Raw genomic sequence first — 18,906 nt, 5'->3', positions numbered from 1 at the left:
TTGCCACGGGGAGGGGGCAATGGGAGGAGGGATGTACCCAACGCTCCCGCCTGAAGAATTTAACTCTTTCTCTGCTGCAGCTCACCCGATAGCTGTGATGAAGCATGTTGCAGATGAAGAAGGTACTACGCGTACCACTGTTACCTCTCGCACACGTACCCAACCAGAAATTCAGGAACTTTGCAGAGAGTCTAAAATAAAACCAGAAGAAACTTCGGCCATGTGGTTGGGACGATTAATAGTAGAGTTTGGATCTGACATTTTAGACAGGGAAGAAGCGAGTGCCCTGATCTGACAAGCGGCGTGGAGCGGAGGGCGTGCTACTGATTTGAACGTGGTCACAGACAGTGCACACTGGCCCATCCCGCTCCCGGCGCTTGTACTGGGACAGGTAACCCACAAATTTCACACCTGGCATGAGGGTCGCCCACAGAAGGCCACTGCGGAGCAACTCCTCCTACCCATAATTGGAGTATCATACCTTTCATGGAGCCTGAGAGCGAATCCAATGGGGCTAACAGCAGCCCAACGCAAAGAGAGATGGGCTCATAGCCACCTATCGGACCCCGGGGCAATTCCAACACCCCTGGAAGCTATAGACGCCTGTGTAGAGGTATACGGAGGAGCAAATGCTGTTACGCTCCGACTCTTTTTGAACCCGATGGCGGGTCAGCCAGTGGGAAATCTCTTAGGCCATCTCCCATGACTGCAGGCGCTCATGAAACAAAGTGAAGGAACTTCTGATGATATAAGAGACCAATCTTCAGCATACCCAATTGAAACACCGAGACCAAGACGTCAAGAGTTTACCCCCCGGCTAGAGTCATGGTGGTCACCTCCAAGAACCTTGAAGGAAAAAAATATGTTCGGGTTTCTTCTCGCCCGCTCCGGACTTACAAAGTATCAGTTGCGCATTTTGGGAGAAAGGCCCCAATGTCGTCTAGCCGACACATTAGGATTCAAATTCGAAGACCCACCAAAAAACGAATAATGGCTGTTGGCTCTGCCGGCGGCCTTCTCCAACTCGAACCTGACCTCACTGACCCTTGTCCTTATGCCGAACTCACTGTTTACAACCCTACTGATCCAGATGACCAACAACAAGTATTCTTCCTTCTCGATACTGGAGCTCAAGTCAATGTGATTACCTCAACGATACCGTACCAGAAAACCACCAAAACGATCAAGGTACAAGGGCTTAACGCTATTGCAGTCACCACAAAGGTCAAATTCTCAGTCCAAGGTTATTGATACGCTCTAGAGACTATCCTAGGGAGCATCAACATTCTAGGAATTCCGGGGATAAGAGCGCTTGACCTTAAAGAACAAGTGCTACAAGCCTTACCCATTATTATCCTAGAGCAGGATTGGCATTGACCAACGCTTCGTAACACCTCCACCTGGCGATATCGGCCAATTCCAACCAAGGGTCCCCTAAAAAAGTCCCTTACTGACCTCCTGCGGCGACTCGAGCAACGAGGTTGTATTAAAACCGTAACTGCTAGCACCAACTTGTCACCAGGATGAGGAGTTGCGAAACCTGGAAAGCCCAATGAAGCCCGGCTAGTTGTCGATTATAGAGAGGTCAACAAAAGATGTCAAGTACTTCAACAACCTAATCCTTCTGCTCTGCCACAATGCATGCTCAATTCCAGCAAAGTAAGTGGGTCAGAGTCATGCTGGATTTGAAAAACATGTTCTTTTCCATCCCGATAACTGACCCGGAAGGAATACTAAATATGTGCATTGATGGCACTATGTACAGGTGGACGGTTTGTCCGCAGGGATATCGCAACACTCCGTCGTTGGCTACTGGTGCCATGAATAATACCCTGAAGAATTTTCAAGCCTCACATTCTCTTCCCCCAGAGGAGGAATTAAGAATCTGGAGTTATGTCGACGACATTGCCATCATGGGTCGTGATAGTTCCGTAGTTACTAGTATAGTCAACCAACTAGTCGCTCACCTTCAAAGTAAGGGATGGACGATCAACGAGGAAAAGTCATGCCTACATCCTGTAGATGACATCACGTTCCTTGGCACCCGATACATCGGTTCCATCCGCCACGGAATCTCGCACGATGGTCCTAACATCGATCCGTTAAAAACATTCCTCCCTGTTACTAAGAAACACTTCCAACAACTCTTAGGTCATTTGAACTGGTACCGGCATTATGTTGAACCCAGTGATTTGGCACTCCTCACTAAGTTGCAGCGACAGATCCGTGACAAATCCCGAAAATCCATGCCCTGGACGAAAGGAGATCAGCAAAACCTGCTTCGCCTTCTAGCCATGGTTAAAAACACACAGCTCCACGCCATCAATCTGGGTGAGTCATTAACCGTAACCCTTGGTTCACCACAAACCACGTATGGGCTGTTGTGCACAACCCTCACGATGAGCTAGTATATACTGCCCATAAGACGCTTCAAGCAGCACAATATCGATATGGAGCTGTAGGAAAAATCCTCCTAGCTGAATTAGTGGAGCCATTAGCAAGGGGGCATGGAACACTATGCGCTCCCGGTGCCACATTGTTACCCTTGCTGAATGCGGAAAAAGTCGACCCACATTTTCAGGGGGAGCCTAAAATGTGGAATACGCTGGTGCTTACCCACCATTACAACTGGCACTGCTGGAAGTTAGAAGATACGATGCCTAATCCCAGCCCAGAAGATGAGGAAAAGGTCCCTACACTGTATGGAACTTCTGCCCCAGCATGGATGGCTTCAGATGGAACCTCCCGACATGGCGGAGGCTATGGGTATTACTGCAAGGCTTGTCACGATAAGGAAATATTTCAAGCCTACTCGAATAACAACTCGGCCCAAAAATGTGAGTTGTTAGGATTCCTCAAGGTACTGGAGCATTGTCTGATACATCATGACGATACGCTCCCAGTTCCAATTATCGCAATCGACTCGCAGTACATTTACAAGATTCTTACTGGTACAGCCCTTCCCACCGAAAATTTGGATGATTGGCAAGACATATGGAAAACGTTAACTAAATTTGCACGGCTCCCGTTGGTTAAACACACTAAGTCACACCATCTGGATACTGATCCAGTACATGAGGTCATCAATAAGCTCTTAGAAGACCCACTCCGGACCGACATAGTCTTGCCTATCACATCTACCTCCGGTTCTGAAGTAAATCCGTTCCTCGCGTGGCTTCATGAAAATTGGGGTCACCTGGGACCACGAGCTTGCCATCAACGTTGGTGCCGAACCATTACAGAGCCGGCCTCATACAGAGTTCAGCGCAATTGGGAAAAGGTAACTCAGGCCTGTGAGACATGTGCTAAGGAGAAGTGTCATAGAACCAAACATCAGCTCGGAGCTTTCGACTCTTCACAGTTCCAGGCAGGAAAAGTCTGGCAGGTAGATCTGCTAGGACCCCTCCCAGGGTCTAAGCCGCCAAATAAAGGATTAGTTGTTGTCAATTTGGGAACGAGACAGTTACAAGTCATTCCCTTACGGAAAAGCAATGCCACTGCTGTTATTTCCGCTTTAAATGCTGTATTTGCTACCTGGCAACCTCCTCATGAGATTCAGTCTGATGGGGGACCCCCGTTTAACACTCTAGACAAATTTGCTCGTCTTCACAATGTAGCATGGCATCTCCATCTGCCGTACCACCCACAGTCCAATGGCGTTGTTGAAAGACATATAGGCCTGTACAAAGAACAACTTCGTCTCAGAGGAGAAGGGACGTTTAAAAACCGGACTAAATTCAATCATGATGTTCTCATCTCATTGAACACTGCAAAACCATTATGGGACGAAGCTAATGTCAAGAAACCTCTGCCTTGGGAACCTAAGTTCCAACCAGATGAGTTAGTGTGGATCTCGATACCGCACCCCCACCAGTCTCATCCACGAGTTCACAAGGGAACAGTTCAACGGTCGGGACAATATTCTAATACCTATTTTGTCCAATTAGAGGAAAAGCCTGATCGTCCCCCTATTATCGTTCATCACAACTGGATGACTCGTCGTTCCGATGTTCACCTAGTATCCTTATAGTAAATTCAACTACGATTCTCTTTTGTTTTGTTCTGTTGTTGTTTCTTTCTTTACAGGCCCAACTTCAACAAAGCAGTAATCCATAGCCACTCAATTGTGAAATCCGTCGAGCACCCAACTACGGTTCCCTTAAATCAACGTAATAACGACTATGGAGGGGGCACCGAGGCAGCGAATGTCCATCGGCCCAGAACTTGCTATAGCATTGCTCCTCTCTCATTTTGCTAAGTATTTTAATTGGTATTGTCTGTTATGGGAGAAGACGGACATCCCGCGGTGACTAATAAACGAGGGGAGTCCCAAACAGATGTTCTCCAATCAGACGATAACTAATAGTTGTTGTTATATGTTTAAGTTATTGTATTTTATAGTTTGTTAAAAGACCGGTCTGTAAAATTGTTTGTTTATATATATATGTTGGTTGCTTAAGCTCCGTCAGGCCAGTGAATCCTGAAACAAAAATTCTCTATAATGTGCTCATGTGTCTAAAATTCCAGTTGTGCCGTCGGCAAGGGGGCATGTCACAACCCAATGATTTTAGTGCCTCGGCAAGATGGAATTTTCCCGCCACGAGAGTCTCTTGCACAGCAAAAGTTTTCTGCTGCAACAGAGAACCCCGGTGCAAGAGAGTTCCCACCATTCGCATGCAAATTTGTGTCCCGCTATTGGCCAGTTCTAAATTATTCCTACGTGGCGGCTAGTAATTGGCTTGCTGGCCATATAAAATTTTGTGCGACTTCCGCCCAAATTGGAGAACTTTGAGCACGCTGCAGAGTGCCTCTAAAGATATCTGACCTGCGGCTGAGCTGATCGATAGCCTGATCACCTATCGATTCTTCTCCCCATCACCGAGCGCAATCCTTCGACATACCCTTTCCCTGCCGGCTTAATTTGTGGACGGATTAGCTGGCCTGAGCCTTGCCAGCTGGAGCAACTCGTGGAGTTGTTTAAGCGACCAGACCACCTGCGTCGCAGCTACTAGCGGCGTAAGTAAAGTTTTTGCAACCAATACGCTTTGTCTGCCTCTCCATTCACCAGGCCGCCCAAACGACCAAGCAGTCTGTATATCACCTCGAGTCGGCTCCAGCTGTCCGAGACAGTGTACACAGGGAAGCAGGGCCCTAAGTGACAGATTAGGATGCATAAAGGAGGCAGTTAAAGCTGCTACATTTTCTATTGCATATTATGGGCAATGCACTGTGTTCTACTAATACATAACAAATAATTTCACCTGGGGGAATTTTAGCTCTTTCCTTTAAAAAAAAAAAAAGCTAGAAATTCCATTAAAATGATGATACAATAAAGCTATCTTAAAGGAAGCAACTAAATCTTAAGTAACACCAAAATTAGGATCATGCATTATTAGTCCTAGATTCTATACAGATCATTTCAAATGATGCATTGGAAGTGAAAACAGGTAGGATTCTAAAGCCACATGTGCTTCTCGTCAACCCTGCTGGTTCTAGGAGATGGGACAGTCCTTGGAGCCACCATTATGGCAACTTCCCCATGGCTGTCAGCAAGCTGATTCTCATCTTGAAACAGCTGTAGTACTGAATTTTGTGGTCACCCCACAAACCCAACACTATCAACTCCATGTGGTGCTGCAAGAATGGGGAGGGAAGAGATGTCAGAACAATGTACAGGTATCACAGGAGAGGCTATCATTTGGCTTTCATCCTTTAATCCTAGGATCATTCACAAATTTTCTCTCTGAAGAAAGTAGGATTTATTCCACGTGCAGAATGGACAGTGCTCACTAGATGAAGCAGATACTTAAAGTTTATTTTTCCTCACTGTCTACTTTTATGCCATACCACATGAAAACTCTACTGTGAAGGAGGACTTTTTTTCTTTTTCTAGGGCTCCCTCATGATGCTTATCTACAGCCACATCAATATAACTGAACACAGTGGTGAATTTACCTTCAGAATAAACCAGTGAAGAAGTTCTATCACTATATAGCAAAATAATCCAAAAGAGATTAAGATATTAAGTAAAAGCAAAAAAGATTAAATACATGATTATCTAAAGTGTCCCCAAAAAGTTTTTAGGAATAGAATCCAATTCTGTTGAGGTCAAATTCCAGTGTCTCAACTGGAAGACTACCCTGCCTCTTCCTGGGTGCATCTACGCATGCACTTTACTATGGAGTTGATTAATTAGCTCTTTAGTAAAGCATCACCAGTATCAGGGTGCAGTAAACTGATTAACTGTGCCATAAGATAGTACTGTCGGGAACAGTACTCTCTTATGGCAGAGTACTTTACTGAGCTGAAATTCACATGTAGATGGTGACTGGGGGTATAAATTGTGCACAGTCAACCCAGATAGACAGACTTGCTCTGCCCCAGCTCAAATTCCTGTTGTCCCAGGCACATGTGTAGATACTGTGCTCAGGAGAAATTTATTCCAGCGTGAACTGCTCTGAAGTTTACTGTATTGCATTAATTGCATATGTAGATGCACCCCCTGGCTGCATCCCCATGAGCAGAGGCATGTGGTTTCTGCAGGGATAAAAGCAGCAGCACACATTCATGCCACTTTTTGCCCTGGCACATGCCTCTGTATGTGGGATTAGCACAGGGAAAAAATGCTCCTGGTGGTGTAGGGGAGGCTGGGGCCAGCAGCTGGGGTCCTGGGAGCCAGCAGTGGCAGTCTAGGTGCGGGGAGCCTGGCCAACAGCCAGTATGGCTCTGGCTGGCCAGGCTCGTTTCGGGAGGCGCATGCTGCCGCCACATGTTCCGCCTCACTTTTTTTCTGTGTGCTGTTTTTTGATACCAGGATTTCCCAGTATCTAAATTTGGCTCGACACTGCACATATGCAGTGTGAAGAACCAAATCACATGTGCTGGGTATGTTTTTCAGCACCTTAACAGCCTTTGAGGTGCTGCAAAATGCGCGCACACGCTTGTGTGGACATGGCCCCTGAATACTAATCCTGTTTCATTCCCTGTAAATATCAGCTTCAGGGCACTCTCCCTCATCACTCTAAAAACCTATAGGGGTTGTCACGCATACCCCCAGGTGTATTTGGAAAGACCCTAGGGGGTACACACAGGTGGGCCTGGATGGAGCACCACCACCCACCGCCCTGCGCCACCGTGTCTCACGAGTAGGGCTGGGGAGGGGCAAAGGCAGCAGCACCCCTCTGTACAGGCCAGATGTTGTGGGGGAAGGGGCAAAAAGGGAGAGAAGTTTGCACACAGCAGTGGCTCCCGTCGCCACCATCTCCCCCTGCCCCTCCCCCACCCACCACGCTCCACAATTTCTCCTGAGTACCCCCCACAGATGAACTGTGTACCCCCACGGGTACATGTAGCACAGTCTGGGAACCCCTGACACAGAGCAAGTGCAGTAGCTCTTGACTTACTGTCTTTTTGCTCTCCACACTGTGGCTCATTGCTCGAATCCTCTCCAAGATGGCCTCCTCAGAGGATTTAACTGTTACAGAACTGCTGTGGAGAAGAACAGCTATTTGCTCTTTGAAAGCACTCAGCATGCTTTGGGCAGTTCTTGCCTCTTGTATACTGTTCTTCAAACTCCCATCCAGTTCATTAGAACATCTCTTCAGGTGGTGAAGTTCCTGCTTTGAGGCTTCCCATGCCTCCTGGCTGGCAGCAAGCTTATCTTGGAGGATGCTGATCTCCAACTCTAGACTTTCTTTGGCTGTTTTAGCACTGTCCAGATCCTAAAACAGGGGAAACACATCACCAGGCTTTTAATTTGGATAGAAAAGTAAGAACAGAGAAGTAGCAATGATCTCCGGGAAGACTGGGACAACATGCAAGAAAACTCAGTCCTTAAGGACCTGCTCCACAACTTGTCCAGGGACTGAGATGAGACCAACCAGTCTGTAGTTCCCTGGATCCTCCTTCTTCCCTTCCTTAAAGATAGGCATTATATTTACCCTTTTGAAGTCATCTGGGACCTCTCCTGATTGCCATGAGTTTTCAAAGATAATGGCCAGCAGCTCTGCAATCACATTGGCCAACTCCCTCAGCACCTTCGGATGCATTGTATCGGGGCCCATGGACTTTTACACATCCAGCTTTCCTAAATAATCCTGTAGAAGGAACCCAGTTTGGTCCTTACTTACTGAGATGGCAGTTAGTGTGATCCGCAGCCAGCTGGATCCCGGGACACCCCAGTGGCAAACAGCAGACTTTCAGGTGGACAGCATGCCCCCCTGCATGCTCACTCCCCAGACAGGGCATGGAAACAGCTGGTGGCACACCCCCACGCACCCATCCCCCAAGCTGGGCTAGGAAGCAGGGCCCCACACATGCCAAGAGCCCAGACAGAGCCAAAGCCAGGCAGCTGGGGTGCTCAGTTCCACCTAGAGCCAAGGAGCAGCAGCTGCAGACAACAATGAGCTTGGCAGGGGGTCTTAGGATCTGGCAGTGGCACCAGAGCACATGGGGGCCTGCAGGGGTCCAGATTGGCCCAGAGCACCCTGGAACCTCCCGCCCCAACTGGAAGGAGGGGCGGGGGGGGGGGAACGGGACTGCCAGCATAGGTGCCTGCACTGCATCCCTCCACTGGAGCCTAGAATGCCCCATCAGAGGCTAGCCCAACCTTTGCTCCTAAGACTGGAACTGGACAACCTTGCGAACACTGGATGCCAGGTACCTGCCAAGGTCTCATGGGAGTTCATAGTATCTGTTGCCCCAAACCACCCACAGGGCTCGTGACCAGGGTGCAAGCCCTAAAGAGCCTTAGATGCCTTAGGAGAATGTGGATACATACTTCCGGTATGAAGGCAGGACCACAAATGAATGATGGACATGGCTGCCTATGTTGTATTTCTTTATTAATACCTATACAGTATGGACATCAGTTGTGGTAAACCCCTGCCATAATAGCACAGCCCACCCAACTCACATCTGTCCCAGATTGTTCTGTTTCCTTTTTTGGATCTTTCTTTTTACATGTGAAGGCAGGTGCCTAGGGGACCCAGCGCCTACCCCAATAACATTACAAGAACATCTGAGTGGAAAGGGGTGGGATGTAGGGGAGGCGGAGCTCCACAAAAGATGCCCAGACACTGAGATCTATGTCCATCTCAAAGTTCCCTACTACAGTCAGGTACTACCTCCTGATATCCTTCTTATTAACAAGTCATGGCAGGCAGGATATAGGAGAAGGGGACTAAACACCCACTGAGAATGTGACACCCGGGCCCCACCCTGGTGTGACCATTCAGCCCAGGTCCCATTACAAGTTCCTAACCTTTTCTTTCACCACTGTTGGCTGCTGGCCTCCTCCCCAAACTGTGCTACCAGGTGCACTAGTCTAGGAGTTGACCTTGCCTGTGAAGACTGAGGTGAAAAGGGCAGATTACTTCAGACTTTTCTGCATCACCTGTCATTAGGTTGCCTACCCCATTCAGTAAAGGACCCAACTCTTTCCCTGATCTTTTTCTTATTGCTGACATACTTGTAGAAACCCTTCTTGTTACCCTTCACATCCATTGCTAGTTGCAACTCCAATTGTGCTTTGGCCTTCCTGATTTCATTTCATCATGCCCAAACAATAATCTTATACTCCTCTTGATCAAGTTTACAGACAACAAAACTGGGACAGTTTGCAAACGCTTTAGAAGACAGTATTAAAATTCAAAGGGATTTTGATAACTGGAGTCTGGGCTATAGACAGTAAAATGGAATCCATAAACAGACAACTGTAAGTGGTTATATATAGTGAGAAAGAGGCAGATGTTCATGTATGGAATGTGGGGTACAACTGGCTTGGCAACAGTACTGATGAGAAGGAGCTAGGAGTTATAGTGGATCACAAGCTCAATATGTCATCAAAATGAAAGGAAAATGCGTAGTATTAAAATAGAAAGGTATGCACAAGAGACACTTTACTTGGTTTATTTAAGCTTCAGCTGAATAATGTGGCCAGTTTTAGGTATAACATTTTAAGAAGGATGTAGAGCAATGATTCTCAACCAGGGTGCCACGGCACCATCAGGTGCCTTAAGATTCTTTCAAAGGTGCTCTGGGGTGCTGCAAAATGTTAGCACTATTAAGTGTTCAAACATGATCGACAAGAAAAAAAACAGTTTTTGCATAGGAACTCATAGTGCTAAAAACATTCTGACCTGCTGTGATGAGAATTCTTTGCAATACAAGAATTGCTTTATTATTCTTCTGTAGTCCAAAAAAAAGAAAAGAAAACTAAGAGCTGGCATTTTTCATGGGATGCCTTAACTCTACCATGCGGTACCTAAAATCTAAAAATGTTGAGAACCCCTGATGTAAAGACACTGGAAAGGATCCAGAGGTGAGCAATGAAGATAATAAAGGGATTGGAATGCATGCTTTATGAGAAAAGATTTAAGGAAGAAGGTGTGTTTAGTCTGGAGAAACAGATATTAAAGCAGAATGCTATAGAAGTTTACACATATCTGAAAGGCTGCCATAGAGAAGATGAAGGAAAACTCCTTTCCCTTGCCACAGAAGGCAGGGTGCTAGGCAATCGGTTAAACTACAGGTAAGCAAATTAAATCAAATATCAGGACACACTTCCTAACTGGAAAAAAAGGAGAATGGAAGAAGCTGGCTAGGAATGTCCTTCACTAGTTTTAGAACATTCTTTACTCAATTTTTCAAGAAAAGGCTGACGGCATCAGGGTAGGATATTTGACAAACAACAAATCCTATTTGTGATATCCATCAGGGAATACAGGACCCCAAAGGGCCTTTAAAACCCCATTATTCTATCAGATCACACTCTATTTCCTGTTTCCAAAATGAAAAATAGGGCTTCCCAAACCCGAATGTATTGGACCTCAAATTTCTTTCACATGCCATGTGGGTCTGCAGGGGGAGGGGAGGAAGAAGGGGTGAATACTTCAAGTTTTCTGCATAATTTGTCCTTTCCTTTCTTATGATCCAATCTCTGAAAGACAAATAAGCAGTAGATGTGAAAAGGGTATGTAAGATGCTGAACAGTGCAGAGAAAGCAACTGAACAGAGCTTTGCATCATGATCCATAATATAAAGGATGAAGAGAAGGAGAAGTGAAAAGAAAACCAAAAAAAAAAAAGGACCCATACTTCATTTAATTAGACCATGAATCACCACCCCAGGTTACTAGTGAAACAAATAATTTAATACGACAAAAAATAATTCTATAATGGAACAAAATTTGCAGTCAAACCAGAGAGTACTAAAAAGATACAAGAGTTTAAATCTCCATACTGAGGACTTTGTTTGTTTGACATCTAGTAGGAAGTAAAACTCCCCTGCTAGGTACAGCATGGCAATTTCCTTTCTACAAAAGAGGCGGTTTACATACACTGTGGGAGGCATGATACTTAACAGGCTAACATAATAACAACTGTATTACAAACAAACTTTTTTTTTTTAATTAAAAACATAAGTAAAACCCTCTTGATCAGTCAAATATTTATCACACAGTACTAAAATGAACTGTAGAGTTGCTTGCCAACTGAATTTTGGCACAGTTTCATTTCCACGTTTCCATTCTAAACAGGGCCTTCTAACAGACAAACTGCACCAGTGCTGAGAATTAAATTCTAGGTATTATAGCAAAGAATGGAAGTGGTTTATTTCAGTTACAGCACATTATTTCACCAGCATGAAGATTTCCTTTCAGAGATACTATCCAGAAGTAGTTTGCTAGTGTCAAAGTGAACATAACAAAATACATTTTTATGATCTCAATTTAAGATGTGCATACATAAATACAGCCAGCCAAATACTGAGAGAAGTACATAAAAGAACATATTTCATACTGTTTGTCTCATAGTCTATAGCAAGCCATACTTGTTATTAAGGAAAAAACTTCAGCTTTTAACAAGTAGTATCTGCAAGTTGCCTGATGCTAGGTCTTAAAAAAATAAATGCAAAATAAAAAAGTAGTAAAACTTTATTTTAGAATTAAACACTGAACAACTAGAAAGATTGTGTTGCAGAAAATTTGGATTAGCCTGTATGTAAAGATTGTGTACGAGCCACGGTAAGAAAAAATTGTTGTCCTGTAATAATACAAAATATTTAGACCAAAAAGTATTGGCATATCATAGCATCATATACCAAGGCATTCTGTACTATGGACATAAGCTTTTCACGTTATCAATGCTGTTGTGTGTAGCAATAACAAAATTCATGCACTTGAAATCTCAGAGAGTTTTGTGCATTATTTCTTAATGATATGGAGGAGGCAGGAGAGCTAGCACTTCACTGCAACATTAGATAGCTGTGAAAGAGAAGATGCTTGAAAAATGTTGGAATATGAAATTCCTGGTGCTTATGTTTTTGGATAGCAATGGGGAACTTGCTGATGGATGTAGGCTCCCGAAAGACGGAAGCTCGCTTTGTGGCCTAGCTTTCACTGTGGATATCAGCAGCCATCTTAATAAGCTATGATTGCAGGACAGAGAAATACTTTTCCCAATGAAATTCAGTCTCATTGCTTCTTGTAAAGCCAAGCTCACAAGTGGCTTGTCTCAGGAAAACACAGATCATTTTCTTCACTTTCAAGAATCACAGCCTGGTGGTGATGTTGTCAGTAACTTTGGAAAATACACAGCCGCATCTTCTTTTCTTTGAAGTTCATTTGAAAACTATTTCACTGATTTTGTGGCAGATCAGAAGTATGTGAAACTTTTTAGTAACCTATTTTCCATCTTGGAGGAGGAGAGGTTGAAAATTATCCACCTGAGACACAGCTTAAAATACTGGAACTGAAACACAATTCAGGAAGTTTGCCCATCACCAGCAAATGAAGATCTCATCTCAGTCTGGAAATTCGTACTCGTGAGCAATTTGCCTCATTTATTATGTGACCTGGCTCTCTGGTATGTGGCCAGGTTTGGATCAACATACGTCTGTGAACAACATTTGCAACAATGAACTTCAGAAAAACAAGTTTCATTCAAGGCTGACAGATAATAATCTGAAAAAAAGTGGACTGCTTCTGTCTAATTCAAAACAGGACACATCAGAAACAAGTGCAAAACTGTGTAAAATGCCTTATTTACACATATAACCCTGACTATGTTAGGCATGTAGTTATGAATATGTTCTTTGTCTGCACAGTATGCATGTTCAGAAGTTTCGGGGCTACTCATACCTGTTTTTACTTTTTGTGAGCCTGGGCTTTACTGTTTGGGATGGGATCAGGTGTATAAGATTTTTTGATCTCTGGCTCTCCCTTCCAAAACTGTGAAGTTTGTAGACACACAAAATGTGCTAATGGAAAGCTGCACAAAGGTCACTGTGGCTGTTTATATCTTGGAGATGTCTCCCCTCATTGCTTACTCCCCTACTTTGGGGTTTCCCTTGCTGCTTGTTTGCCATGCCTTGATGTTCAAAAGGAAAGAAAGAGAAGAGGGAAGTGAGGTGTTTGTTACAGTTAGTGGTAGGAATTAAAGTGAGGTCTTTCTTCACAGATCTTTCTTCTCCCCTACGCCCTGCCCTTACCACACCTATATGAGCGCAGGCCCATGATCTCCTTTGGAGTCTCATTCTCACATTAAATATGATGTGGTGCCTGGCTGCTGACCAATCATCCTGGCCTTCTCCCACAGGAGCCAGCAGTTAATAATCCTCTACTTGCTGACTCAGGCCACCCTTTAATTATCTTTTAACTTTCTTGATAGTAAGTTCTTTGCCACTGGCCCACCTAATAACTTGGGTACCCTTATTGATACTGTGCTGCTGGATGAATTTATTATTATTTGAGTGATCTTCATTTATCTCTTTTCAGTTAACAAGTTTATCCCCATTCAGTTGGTCCTTATTTATATTCCTTCAATTAGCATATATTGTCACTTAATAAATCCTTAGTTACATTCCATTAATTAACCAGTTTACTAGCATTCTGTTAATCAAATTCTTCTAATCAATCAACTTGCTGGTTAATTAATTAGTTTATCAGCATTCAATTAATCAATTATTCTATATTTATCTTTTATCAGTTAGTCGAGTCCATCACGATCCCATTTCTCATTAAGCTCACTGGTGACGGGTCACCTCACTCACAGATTCCCCGACCAATTAACCAAGTCTAAAGTCCTGGTGATTGGCACTTTGAATTTGTTTGATTCACCGGTCCAGGTAGCTCTCTCCCTCTGCTCTGGCTCTCTGTGCTGCCTCTCTTGTGGAGGGGTTGGTTCTCCCCTAGTCTGGCTTTGTCTCTGGCTCACTGTTCCAGCTCCCAGCACTATCTCTGTGCCTCCGTGCAGCCCACACAGGCTCAGCTCCTTGCATGCTTCCCCTCTCTGGGGAAGTTCAATTGTGCTGATGGCTCCTTTTGGCATCCGGCGGAACTCCTGTCAGCCAATACGAGCAGGCTCCAGTCACATGGGGCCCCACACAGCCTGAACAGACTGGAGGGGACATCGTTCTTCCTTGGGCTGCTGGCTGCACTGCTCTGGTAATTGCACCACCATCCCAAGGTCCAACAGTAAGTTTTTCAATGGGCTCTGGTCCAACAGGACAGCCTGGAATGTAACAGGGCCTGAGGCTGGTGCCTGTTAAAGTCACCCAAACATCAGCACTCACTGTGAGCTTGTGGAATACCCCCTGCTCAAAAGGGAAAGTGCTTCTATGCACAAATCCCTGTAGTGAGTTCAGGTGGAAACCTGATACTACCCCTAAAAATGCTGATAATCCCTGAACTTGCAGTTGGGTAGGTCAGGGTCTAAAGGAGACAGGCTTGCAGAGGCAACCTGAAGAGGACCAACAGAGAACACTGTAACCCCTGATATCATGGACAGTGACCATGGTAGCAGTGAGAACACTGACTGAAACACCTGGTAGCAGAAGTGAGTAGTGGTGACCCCAATGGAGCAGCAGTGGACTCTCAGCAGTGACGGAGCTCTGACCCCTGGCAGCAGGGCAGCATACTCCAGTAGCAATCCCCAGCAGCATACTCTAGCAGCAATCCCCAGCAGGAAGTCCAGTGTGAGCCTCTACCTAGTAGTTGCCTCTTTGGCTGGTGCAGGTGATAGCGGCCCAGAAGCAGAGTGGTAAGCCTCTGATGGCAAGGAGCAGCAGGGTCCTTGGGGATAGTTCTACCTACCCAGCACCTGCCACTGTTGGCTGGCATAGGTAATAGAGCCCCCTAACAGCAGCTTTGAGTGAGTTTCCCATCCCAACAGACTGTGCTATGTGGTAGCTCCCCTGGGATACTTTGTCAGTGACTGAGACTGTTAATAGTTTTGGGTTTCATTTAATGTTTAATAGTTAAGGCTTTCTTTAAGTTGTGTATTTGTTCTCCCTCTCCCCTCCCTCCCCCCCCAGCCCATAATAAACTCTGTTATAGTTGCTACTTGCAAGAGAAGTTTGTTCACTTTAGAACAGCCAGTCAAAGTTGTTTTTCCAAGGTTTTTGGGTGGCGGCTCAAGTCAGATTTAGAAAGTTGGTGTTAAACCCCTAAATTTGAACCCAACCTTTGTCCGTCCAGTGTCTGGCAGAAGGGTTACATATTTTACTTATTTTCCAGTAGTAATTCCCAACTGTTTTATTATTGTCTAATGCTAATTATTAGAATAACACTATCCTATACTTCAGCACACTTGCAAAAAGGCTGGCTGCCACTGGTATATGACATCAGTTTTGAACAGTTCCCTAACATTCTACCTCTGGAGCATATGACCAAGTTTCCCAAATAACACAGAAAACATGTTACGGACTCAAATGTTGTAGAAATAAGGTGCTTTTCTCTCTTACTGCTGACTCATTTAAAGGATGCCTGAGCAATCACTAAGGAAGAAAGTAATGGAGCAAAAAGAGATGACATATGGGCTCATGAAAGAACAGCATACTACAGCAAGTCAATTAAATGCACCCACCTTTTTCTCACATGCTTACATTTTTTCTATTTTAGGCCTTTTAATGAAAGACCTGTCTTCTTAGGATTAGACCATGTATTTCCCCAGAAGCATTTTAATGAGAAAAAATAGCACATAAATCAGGTTCAAATGATTTAAGAACAGGGGTGTCAAATTCATCTGGCCCCATGGACCAGATAAGTATTGCTGGATCAGTCTGCAGGCCAGACCTGACTGACCCACCCTGTCTAGTGCCTGTGGTGCTGGATCCAGCCTGCATGCAGCATGTGTTGGCCCCCAGAATCAGCGCAGAGCACATGCAGGCAGCACAGGGGTAATCCAGACTGCTGGTTGCAGCCTGAGCCCCAAACCTTGTGCTGCCTACAGTGCTGTGTCCAGCCCACACACTGGGGGAAGCACATACCCCATGCTAGTTCCAAGGGCTGCAAACACACTGAGTCCCAGGGCCAGCACATGTTGCATTTAGCAGAGGTCCAGGATGCAAACTGTATGCAGTGCTGTGTGCTAGTCCCCTGTACTGCAAGCAACCCATACAGCAGCAAATCCAGCTGTGTGTGACATGCAACACATGAGGCAGGGACTGGCTCATAAGGTCAGTCTAGCAACCCATGGACCAGGTCCCACAGCTCCACATGCCAGATCCAGCCTGCGGACCACATGTTTGACACCCATGGTTTAAAATATTAAAATGGATATGATCAATTGTAATTTAAAATCGGCATGCAGGAAACTTCCATTTAAAATAAACTAATCTTGTGTTCCATTTTGTAATTTTTCCTCATTGGTTGAAATGAAAAACATGCTAATTTGCAACCAAAAATTGGCTTGTATCAAATTTGGTGGTACCTTTTCCTAACCCGAAAGAGACACTGTATCTAAACATAAGCAGTTAAACAATACGTAGTTAGATTCTTAATTCTTACTATATTTCACTTTTAAAAAAGGGTGAATGATACATATCCATTTACTTGAGATTTGTGTTGATGCACTCGGATGCACTCAGAAATACTTTATACAAAACAATTTTTAAAAAATGTATTAATAAACTACTTAAATTTGCTTGATACATAAAACAAGGACAGAAAGTGTAGGGATCAAGTAAGAATTGTCAAGAGTCAAGCTGAAGAAATTAAAGGAATAGAAAATTAAAGCAAAAAACTAAAGATTTCATAGACTTTCATAGACATTCGGGCTGGGAAGGACCCCAGAGGATCATCGAGTCCAGCCCCCTGCCCCAGGGGCAGGAAATCAGCAGGGATCATAGGATCCCAGCAAGATAAAGGGGCGGGTATCTGTAGCTAAGCAGACTATTGCTTGAGTCAGACGTGAGAGTGTAGGAGGCTGGTGGGTCTTTAGGCTGACAGCTTCTAGTTTATTTAACTGGCAGTGGCAAAAAGCACCAGGAATCAGTGCCTTGTCTAATATAGCGGAGCCACTGATATACAAGAGGACTTTTCTCCCCACGACAAAATACCTTAGCGTAGGCAAGGCCTTAGTTAACCCTCTTATGGATAGTTTCACATAACCTTATGAAACATCCACTTTGTTTCCAATGAGATTGACATTAAGGCTCCTTGCAGACTTGAACAAAGAAACAAACAAAACACACTTTACTGGAAGAAGCAATGTGTTAGTTAGACCCAGCTCTACAGCATCTGTACAGATTGGGCTTTTTGGTGTTTTTAGCTAAAGCGGATTCAATCAGCGATTAGATAAAAGTGCCAAAAAAGCCCCACTAAAGTGCCGCAAGCTGTACATGAAATGTGTACACATCCAGTTGAACTGGGAACATATTAGCCTGATCTGCATAGTGCACCTTCTTAGAGGAACTAAATTAAATTGGGCTGGCCACTTTGTGTTTGATCTAAACTCCCTGAATGCATGTACAGCTCAACACTTAGATCAGCGGTTCTGAATCTTTTTCAGTCAATGTACCTTGTGGTCTCAAAGTGAGACTTCACGTACCCGCTAGGAGCAACGTTTCCAATGCGAGGTTGAGGCATGGAGCAGGAGTAGGATATCTATTGTCAAGACTTTTTTAGGCCCTTTGACCTGTGTTAGACAATGTATGAAATATATCTCACATACCCCCTGAGGGTACATGTACCCCCGGTTCAGAACTGCTGACTTAGATCAACCTTACTCTACTTAGGTCGATTTAAGAGTAACATCTGCATGAACTCTTTGAGAAAATTAAATGGGAAAGATTTTTTTAGTCAAAAGAAGAACATTTTCTCTTATAATATATTGCTATCCTTATCTTCATGGAGCCAGGGCTTTCTCAGACTTAGACACTTCACAAACATTTAGGAAAACATAATTGCCTGCTTATACAGAAAGCAGGTTAAGCCTATAAGAGCTAACTAATTATTAAAAAACACGTATTCTTCTTGAACATAGCTGTTGCACCATAAGCTCTGGCAAGACAACTTGTTCTTATCCCTCATCTTACCTGACAGTACAACCTAGCTAATATTTGTCAAGTCTGCAAACTTGATGGACCATGAAATTTTACAGAAATCTCGCCCATATATTTATTTTCTTATGATATATCTTATGAACAAAGAAAGCAGTTCCCCTACTGTGAAAGTCAGTATCTTATCTATTTAGAAGAGGAAAATTCAGTCATTTGTTAACTTATTTTTGTTATGTATACTCACAGGATGTCGGTACAGTATAATTAGGAATATTGCTTTTTCCTATATTTTCTCCAGTTCCAACGCTTATTCTTAAACTTTTGCATATTTTTACATAAATATAAAAAATAAGTCTGAACACAATTAGCTTGGCATCAATAATTCCTATAAATCAAATATTTTAGCAATTTTTAAAATATCTGCTTAAAAAAATTAAATGTTGAATAAGTATTTAAATACAAAAAATAAACTATCACATAGCAATATGATAAAGTGCTAGAATGCAACTTTGCTAGAACAAATCGTGCCATACATTTTTTGAAAGACCTGTGACCTCCTTGCTTTCTCTTTACTAGATAAAATATCTTTCAGAAAATAACTTTTCTATTTTGGCACACTATACAAGT

At 44.0% G+C, this 18,906-nt stretch overlaps 1 protein-coding gene across 3 annotated transcripts in view; it reads right to left on the bottom strand.

Moving 5' to 3' along the window:
• The window catches only part of CCDC170 (coiled-coil domain containing 170), a 124,075-nt gene that overhangs the window by 53,491 nt on the left and 51,678 nt on the right, over nucleotides 1–18,906 (bottom strand). For 2 of the 3 annotated variants that reach the window (XR_002090546.2, XM_014605499.3), the window contains exon 8: nucleotides 7,404–7,721. The exons of the other annotated variant lie outside the window; for it this stretch is intronic. Coding sequence is in view for 1 of the 2 variants with exons in the window: in XM_014605499.3 (XP_014460985.1) it covers nucleotides 7,404–7,721 (318 nt within the window). In the remaining variant the exon portion in view is untranslated. The remainder of the gene's footprint in view (nucleotides 1–7,403; nucleotides 7,722–18,906) is intronic. 3 annotated transcript variants of the gene reach the window in all.

This window comes from Alligator mississippiensis, chromosome 1, assembly GCF_030867095.1.
Source record: "Alligator mississippiensis isolate rAllMis1 chromosome 1, rAllMis1, whole genome shotgun sequence".
NCBI lineage: Eukaryota > Metazoa > Chordata > Crocodylia > Alligatoridae > Alligator > Alligator mississippiensis.
The sequence above is the reverse complement of the archived record's forward strand: the minus strand, read 5'-3'. Positions and strand labels throughout refer to the sequence as shown.